The following is an 8,076-nucleotide window of genomic DNA, read 5'->3' on the forward strand; positions in this document are numbered from 1 at the left end:
GGCCATCTATTGTTTAGAACAATGAAACCCAATGAAACCCATTGTTGTGGCCGATATTCTAAACTATGCCGAATACTGGGGTCCGTACCCTAATTCTTTTCCCGCACTATAAATCGTAAAGAAATGAAGTTTTTTCCCGCACGATATATAGTTCGGGAAAAACTGACATTTCTTAATGAAAAATCATGGCAAAATAGGTCGTATTTCAGTTGTCGGATGCACAAAATTATTAACAACATGCAATATTCGTAGCTCATTTGATAGATACCAGCTTTTGCAATAATAGAGTCTTTTGTGTATGATAGATTTTGGATTCTTAGGGATTAAGAAAACAAAAACAGAAAATTAAAAAAAAAATGTCCGAAGCTGGATTTCGTCCTCCCACTATCAGCAATGAAAGTTAAGTACAAACCAGGTATGGTCTGTCCATACAACCCGGAGGAAATAGCGATTCCACATAAAAAAACTCACCTTCCTATGATATTCACTGAAAGGTGAGTTTGTTGTTTGTTATATGAAAGTTGACAGTTGAAAAATGTAAGACCCAAGGGCCGAAAGTGACAGAAAAATGCAAGCCAATGGGACGAAAGCGAAGCTTTCGCCGCGTGGGCTTACATATCTGTCACTTGCCCGTGGGTTTACATTTTTTTTTCGTTCCGCAGTTGGAAGCATATTAGTATTTTACATGCTACATGCGTCGAAAACCGTACTTTTCATGTTTTAAGCACTTCTTTCGACGCCCTCAGCATGTAAAATCCATTACATAACTCGTGATAAAAATGAAAAGTATCGTTTTCGTGTGTTTATTGACCTCGGCTTCGCCTCGGATCAACAAAATTCACACGAAAACTCTACTTTTCATCTTTTTATCCCTAGTCATGTAAAATACTATTACATGACTAGGGATAAAAAGATGAAAAGTAGAGTTTTCGTGTGAATTTTGTTGATCCGAGGCGAAGCCGAGGTCGAAAAACACACGAAAACGAGACTTTTCATTTTTATCCCGAGTTATGTAATGGATTTTACATGCTGAGGGCGTCGAAAGAAGTGCTTAAAACATGAAAAGTACGGTTTTCGACGCATGTAGCGTGTAAAATCATATATTGTCAATTTAGTTAACGTTAATAAGTTAACTTTCGTCTGGTGTTTGAGAAAAGTTTGGCCAGTTTTGTTAAGTTAGCCAATGCGTATTTATCCCTCAGCGATGAGAATGCTGATCCTGAGCGAAGATTTAGCGTCAATAAATTTGTGTTAAACAATCGGGAGCAGCTATAAGAAGAAACGATTCGGGCTCTTAGGATAGTTAAGGATACTTTGCCTTTCTACGATAAAATGGAAGATTTTCCAATTACTCGAAAATTGTTAAACCTCTGCTCGTCGGTGCCTAAAATCAATCGTCCAAAACAGATACTCAAAAAAAATTTCATGTAAGGGGTCGAAAACCCGAGAAAAATCTCGAAACTCTCATTTTCGACCCCGACACATGAAATAGTTATTTGTGTATCTGTTTTGGACGATTGTTTTTAGGCAATTTTGCTTGTTGTAGCCCGAACGAAGTGAGGGCTACATGCGAAAGTGCCTAAAATCAATCGTCCAAAACAGATACTCAAAAAATTTTTCATGTAAGGGGTCGAAAACCTGAGAAAAATAACGAAACTCCCTCATTTTCGGCCCCGACACATGAAAAAGATATTTTTTTCATTTAGATGTAGAAAAAGAGCGAAAGGCGTTGTTAGCAAAATCGAAACAAAACACATCAGACAATCGAAGCGATATATTTTGGTCAGGTTGTACTCCATGTACTGATTTATACAATTCCAATATATTTTACATGCTACATGCGTCGAAAACCGTACTTTTCATGTTTCAAGCACTTCTTTGGACGCCCTTAGCATGTAAAATCCATTACATAACTCGGTATAAAAAGTGAAAAGTCTCGTTTTCGTGTGTTTATTTACCTCGGCTTCGCCTCGGATCAACAAAATTCACACGAAAACTCTATTTTTCATCTTTTTATCCCTAGTCATGTAAAATACTATTAGTCAGGTTACGCTACATGTACTGATTTTTACCATTTCCGCAGTCAAGTTTTCAGGAAAGTCGCAGACATTCGATCGACAAGCTTCTTTTATCCATTTCGACTCCTCAATTGGACTTTTCTCTAGGTATGTTAGTCCATAACCGTGAGTTCTATCCTTGATTTGATTTAGTCTTTTTGTCACCGGCAGATTCTTCTCATATGCTTTCTCGTATACTGTTTGTGACGGTAAGTGCACTTTACCGTCCATAAGCATGTAAAATCATTTTACATGCTTATGAACTGTAAAGTGCACTTTACATCACATGTGATTACTTGACTCGCCTTCGGCTCGTTCCGCAATCCTCACACTTGCATAAACAAATATTTACAAACTGTGACGTAACATACTATTACCTTCCTAAAACAGATGGGTACATTTCCGAACATTTCACTTGGTGGAAGGGTCAAATGAAATTTCTCCTTAAATACACTACCCCATCATAACAGTCTACTGACCCTAATAACACATTAAAAGCTGACAGAATCGACAGATGGCTAGCCTGAATATACACAAAACCAACATATCTCATTGTTTAACGACTGTAATTCGCTCTTTTAAATCAACAAGAAAAATTGTGAGTCCATACTGAACATCTAACGCTGATGAATGTTAAAATTCGATATGATTTGGAAAGTACTTGTGGTTGTAGTACTTCACTTCATGGTAATTCAATTGCAGTGTTCGCGTGCCAGTATTGAATGTCTCCAGCAGTGCAACTTCATCCTCTTTCAACTCAAAATCAAAAATCTCAATATTTTCCTTCATTCGCTGCTTATTGGATGACTTAGGGATCAACACGACGCCCAATTGAAACTGTATTATGAAAGCAAATTTTCGATTTCGATCATTAATGCAACCAATTTCATTAAAAATTTGTTCAAAAATTCCGGACATACCAAATATCGAAGCACAACCTGAGCTCCGGTTTTTCCATATTTTTCACCGATAGCAATAACTCGTGGGTCTAAGAATGCAAGCGGTGGCAAATTCGGATTTAGTCCAGCGTTATATGGACGTCCCAATGGACTGAATCCGGTTATAACAATGTCACGTTCCTTACAGAATTTCGTGAGCTTCTTCTGGTTGAGGCTAGGGCCAACTTCAATTTGATTCGTTACCGGTTTGATTGTACAATTGGCAAGCAAGCGATCAATTTGCTCACTGTTGAAATTCGACACGCCAATGCTACGGACCAAACCGGATGCTACCAATTTTTCCATCGCTTTGTACGTGTCCACGTAGTCGACATCGCTATTGGTGATTAAAAAAAAACTTTTGATTTAACAAACGAAGAAAGTGTCACGGGTGAAAGTTTACTTAAACAACACAGTTCCCTCAGCATTTTTCGGAAAAAGATCAGCGTCGGTGTCTCCACGGTATTCGAAACCCATTGGTGAATGCATCAGATACAAATCAATGTAATCCAATCCCAACTTGTTGCAAGAATTTCGACAGGCCAATTCAACTTTATCCGGTTCATGGTACGTATTCCACAACTATTATACAAATATTGAGTACAATAATCTTCGAAGAAACCTCTAATCGAAAAGCAATTTTTTGTCTTATCTTTATTGACTCGCCAGTGAATTTGCAAATTTTGCTATGAACGAGCCGAAAATGTTCGATTTACCTTTGTAACAACGAAAATATCCTCACGTTTGACAACACCTTCAGCAATCTTGGCTCGAATACCATCCCCAACTTGCTTCTCATTACCATATAAGTGGGCAGTATCGAAATGTCTATAGCCCAAGTCGACAGCATCTTTTACCGCTTGTATACCGACGTCTTCTTTTGCCTGAGAATGATCAAAAAGTTTACCAACTCAAATAATAAACCAGTCGTCCATTCAGTCTTATTGCACTTACGAACATTGTGCCCAAACCGAATATTGGCATTTCGTAGCCATCATTTAACTTAATCGTTTCAACAACCATTATGCGGTCACGAATTTTACCAAGATGATGTTTTTCCGACGGATCGAAATATTTCCACTACAACAATATTCTGATGAATGACAGCCAAATGAAAATGTAATTGATGAAGAGTCTTCACACACCGTATCTACACTATATCAAATATTTGTTTTTGCGGTTCATTTTGACTTACTTATATCATACACACGGTGGTACAGCCCGAACACTAAACGACGAAACCAGAGAGATTAAACGAATTGAAAGATAAAGCCATGCTGATGCGATATATTGTTGAACCGCAGCATTTCTTTATGTGCGACCCATGAGAACCGACTACTATTTGGAATTTTGGTCAGACACAGCACTGCTCCTAGCATGAATATAGAAAATATTCGGAGGCTGATGAAATCACAGAAGATGCACTGCGTTTCTTTTGTAAAGACAGATGACCTGTTTTCTTTATATGAGTTAAAACATACAATCCTAAGCTCTTATCACTACAGCCTCCAAATTTGACACTTGTCAATTCAGTGTTCATGCTAGGAGCAGTTTTGTGGTTCCGATAATATTTAAATCAGATCAGAAATACGGAAGTTGTGAAATTCACAAGTAATCCATTAATAGAGTAAAGTAAACCAATTGAGCTACCAAGGCTGTAAACTTTTGGGAGGTCAAGCAGATCGCCATTTATGAGATACGCGGAAACTTACCTTTCCATAGAAAGAAGTCCACCAAAATCGAATCTGTATGGCGTGATGAATTTTCAATATGAACAATATTCTCTCTAGCTAACAAATCAAGTTTACAGCCTTATGTCACCGCGCACCTAATAAAATGACGATCTGCGGTAATGGTCGTAAAGGGATCCTTCACGCTAGACTCCTCTGTTCTAAAATGAGAGGTAAACTAAGCGAGCAAATCGTGTCCCATCTATTTGCTATTGTAGACTATTAACGCAATTATTTCCGCAATCACTATTTCCTTCTATTGGCGCCAATAGCAAATAGCACATGTCCCAGTATTTGCTCGCGTACTTTCCCCCTCACTAAAATGTGAGGTCCATTAAATGATTTTCCACCTAGTTAAAAACCAAGGCTGTATACTTACTCAAAGTATACAGCCTTGGTTAAAAACGTTGTTGGGTAAAACGGGTAAAACGCTACTCACCGCGTCCTTTTATCGGTACTGCAGTTGTTCATTCATCTGTTCTACCCTTTCTTTCTAAGTTGGCGGTTTTTCCGATTTTCTAAATATTTTTTTGTTACGAAAACAAATTATTTGAGAGATTCCTTTGTGAATCACAATACAATCCGTAGCTCAACAATTTTCGGTAATCATCTAGTTGCATTTCCAGCAACAGGCTCCAGGAAGTTATCTGAACCGAACGATGCGTCTGTTGATTTCGATTTTAATTGTTTATAGTTCGAGCTACTCCAGTTGCCAAGATTGTTCGGATGCGAATGAGGAGTGGAATCAGTTTAAGGTAAATGAAAAGGATTATGTGGGTGGTAGTGTTGTAGATCATGACTGATGTGTATTTCAAAGTTAAGATACGAAAAAACCTACCGCAACATGCGAGAAGAACTTCATCGCAAGAGCATCTTTTCCGAAAATTTAAAATCAATCTGTGAACACAATGTACGGTTCCAGAACCACCTGGAAACATACGAAAAGGGAGTGAATCTTTTCGCTGACATGGATTTCGATGAATTTCGAAGTACACATTTGGGTTTCAATTCAAAAATGATGAAATTGGCAAATTTTAATAATATCCCGTGGGATACGTCGAATCGACGTTCTGACATTCCTAACCAAGTCAATTGGATTGAGGAAGGAGCAGTTAGTCGGGTCAAAAGACAAGGTTTAAGACTTTAGAATCTTTTTCTTACTTAAATACATCAGTACAGACGGAATTAATTTAGGTGCATGTGGAGCCTGTTATGCTTTCTCCGCCATTGGAAGTATTGAAGCCCAACTATTCAAGAAGTACAATGTACTGGTTGAATTGTCTGCTCAAGAAATAGTTGACTGTACGATCAACTATGGAAATGAGGGATGCATTAGTGGCGTCATGTCACAGTCGTTCGACTACATCATCAAAAATGGTATTGCAAGTGAAAGTGACTATCCCTACTCTGGCAAGAACGAATCATGTTCCGTAAAAAAATTGAAAAAAGTTTCAAAAATCCGAGGATATGTGCAGTTGCCACCTGGCGATGAAAACTTTTTGATGAAAGCGATTGCCAAAATTGGACCAATCTCTGCGGCAATGGAAGTGACGAACAATACACGACAGTTTGTCGGCAAGTCTGTACTCTATGACAAAACGTGTCACCGTAGTAGTGACTACATGAATCACGCTGTATTGATTGTCGGTTATGGTGAGTACAAAGGGTTGGAGTATTGGCTAATTAAAAACTCGTGGGGTGAATCGTTTGGCGATAAAGGGTACGCAAAAATAGCTCGGAATAAAGGGAATCATTGCAATATAGCTACGGATGTGTCGTTTCCGGTTTTGTAATTTTTAGAAAACACAGTTTAAGGAAAGGAATGGAAGTCAAACAAGCAAGTCTCATGGAATTTCTTTGTTCAAAAAAATAGAAAATCGAGTCATCAGATCGCCTTATTATAATTGTTAACAAAATAAGAAATTTACAAAACATTAAATCGGTTGAAAAGCCACGTACATCCTTTACCATTCGCATTATGCAGGTTTTTTGTAACCACCCGGTCTTTCCTCGGGAAGTAAATGAGAGAATGCATTGATGCCCATTTTGAATGTGACTTCTCCACGCTCATGTTTAGCGTTGTGCTCGATTATCGTTTTGACTGTTTCGACGAATATTTGAAATCTGCGGTTTTCCTCCTCCGGATCACCGAATGACTTGTTGTGCTCCTTCTAAAATTGTATTAAAAATGAATTTAAAAAAAATAGGGCATACGGTTCCCAGTTCTGGCAGTACTACGATTACCTTGTAGATCTCCCAGAGATCGTTTACATTCGAATTTATGTTAACGTTCTTCAATTCGTCAGCTGAAATAACAAAGCAATTTCATCATAGAATACGATCGCTCGAAACGAATCGGTTGGGATCAACGCACTGCAAGTATGAGTGATCATAGTGACAGCTGTCAAATATTTGTAAGAATTTTTTTAGAGTGCATTTCAATGCCAACATTTGTATGACATACTGTCCAGTTTTAGCACTCTAAGTACCACTCATCTCTCAACCGTTCGCTTTATTTGTTTCGTGCAATCCATACGTATATAAAAAATCGTATTTCAGTCTATAGTTAAGTCTATTGTTAAGTACGAGTACAACCATCCAGGCTAATATCGAAACTCTATTTGATTCATTCATTCAACTAATTCGTTTCTCGCCCAGATCTCAATTGATTTTTCGGTACAATTAAAGCAACTCCTATCTGGCTGTAGTTTTATGTGGAAACTAGATAGAGGTTCAACTCGGTTTGCCGAAGTTCCGTGCTACCCTATACTATCACTATCAATAATATTGTCAACTGTGGCAATATTTTCCGATGATAATGTAAAAATTGAACAAATAATACTGCGTTGCAGAGGTAGGCAGAGTCGTAGTTCCATTACATATATAATTGATGCGACGATGAAAAAAAAGAAAGTTGAATCAACCGAATTGGTATGAGTGTTAAATTGCTATACTCAACAAAAATGCATTTCAACTAGAAAATGCTAGGAATGCAATGGAATAAGTGTGTATCAGCGGACTTTGATCCATTCCGTGAATCATTTGTTTTTGTTAGTTCATACACTCGTTCCCTGTCCCCATTGTTTATATTAATATGAAAAACAAAGAACACCAGACACCGATCAGATCATACACACAGGTCTTACCAAAATTACTCATAATCGACTCACCCATAGTAGTAATAAATTCAAATTAAATTATCACGAATCACGATACGAAAATATTGAATGCGATCACTCGTCAAGTTCTATTCTCGAACTGGATTTTTTGTTATTGAAATTTAGCTGTCACGATTGAAAATGGGGGAAAACTACATAGAAAGGGAATCAGCTGTTTCTTTGGATGTAACAA

General features: G+C 37.7%; 3 protein-coding genes across 4 annotated transcripts; 1 reads left to right on the forward strand and 2 right to left on the reverse strand.

The window, feature by feature from the left end:
• Window positions 1–2,606: 2,606 nt before the first annotated feature.
• Window positions 2,607–4,117, reverse strand: LOC119070997 (1,5-anhydro-D-fructose reductase-like). The gene is made up of 5 exons (XM_037175591.1): window positions 3,950–4,117; window positions 3,712–3,879; window positions 3,399–3,577; window positions 2,978–3,332; window positions 2,607–2,894 (listed from the first exon to the last, which is right to left on the reverse strand). Exons 1-5 carry the CDS (start codon window positions 4,016–4,018, stop codon window positions 2,691–2,693), a joined length of 975 nt encoding a protein of 324 aa, XP_037031486.1. The 5' UTR covers window positions 4,019–4,117; the 3' UTR covers window positions 2,607–2,690.
• Window positions 4,118–5,245: 1,128 nt separating this feature from the next.
• Window positions 5,246–6,757, forward strand: LOC119070995 (procathepsin L-like). The gene is made up of 3 exons (XM_037175589.1): window positions 5,246–5,480; window positions 5,543–5,858; window positions 5,920–6,757. Exons 1-3 carry the CDS (start codon window positions 5,385–5,387, stop codon window positions 6,516–6,518), a joined length of 1,011 nt encoding a protein of 336 aa, XP_037031484.1. The 5' UTR covers window positions 5,246–5,384; the 3' UTR covers window positions 6,519–6,757.
• Window positions 6,603–8,053, reverse strand: LOC119071019 (crustapain-like). Of its 2 annotated transcripts, none has more exons than XM_037175619.1 (3): window positions 7,896–8,053; window positions 6,970–7,031; window positions 6,603–6,896 (listed from the first exon to the last, which is right to left on the reverse strand). In XM_037175619.1, exons 1-3 carry the CDS (start codon window positions 7,897–7,899, stop codon window positions 6,702–6,704), a joined length of 261 nt encoding a protein of 86 aa, XP_037031514.1. In that variant the 5' UTR covers window positions 7,900–8,053; the 3' UTR covers window positions 6,603–6,701. The 2 variants fall into 2 exon arrangements, with proteins under 2 accessions (XP_037031514.1, XP_037031513.1); XM_037175618.1 differs by having other exon boundaries at window positions 6,611–6,896; window positions 7,872–8,008.
• Between the last annotated feature and the right edge of the window lie 23 nt (window positions 8,054–8,076).

This window comes from Bradysia coprophila (assembly GCF_014529535.1).
Source record: "Bradysia coprophila strain Holo2 chromosome IV unlocalized genomic scaffold, BU_Bcop_v1 contig_106, whole genome shotgun sequence".
NCBI classification, from domain to species: Eukaryota; Metazoa; Arthropoda; class Insecta; order Diptera; family Sciaridae; genus Bradysia; species Bradysia coprophila.

Coding starts and splice junctions, on each gene's coding strand:
- LOC119070995 (XM_037175589.1), top strand. CDS start 5,385: ATGCGTCTGTTGATTTCGATTTTAATTGTTTATAGTTCGAGCTACTCC. Junction 5,481..5,542: donor AGGAGTGGAATCAGTTTAAG/GTAAATGAAAAG, acceptor TGTATTTCAAAG/TTAAGATACGAAAAAACCTA. Junction 5,859..5,919: donor TAGTCGGGTCAAAAGACAAG/GTTTAAGACTTT, acceptor GAATTAATTTAG/GTGCATGTGGAGCCTGTTAT.
- LOC119071019 (XM_037175618.1), bottom strand. CDS start 7,899: ATGGGTGAGTCGATTATGAGTAATTTTG. Junction 7,032..7,871: donor GTCGATTATGAGTAATTTTG/GTAAGACCTGTG, acceptor TTGTTATTTCAG/CTGACGAATTGAAGAACGTT. Junction 6,897..6,969: donor ATCTCTGGGAGATCTACAAG/GTAATCGTAGTA, acceptor ATACAATTTTAG/AAGGAGCACAACAAGTCATT.
- LOC119070997 (XM_037175591.1), bottom strand. CDS start 4,018: ATGGTTGTTGAAACGATTAAGTTAAATGATGGCTACGAAATGCCAATA. Junction 3,333..3,398: donor GAGGGAACTGTGTTGTTTAA/GTAAACTTTCAC, acceptor AATCACCAATAG/CGATGTCGACTACGTGGACA. Junction 2,895..2,977: donor AGGTTGTGCTTCGATATTTG/GTATGTCCGGAA, acceptor TTCATAATACAG/TTTCAATTGGGCGTCGTGTT.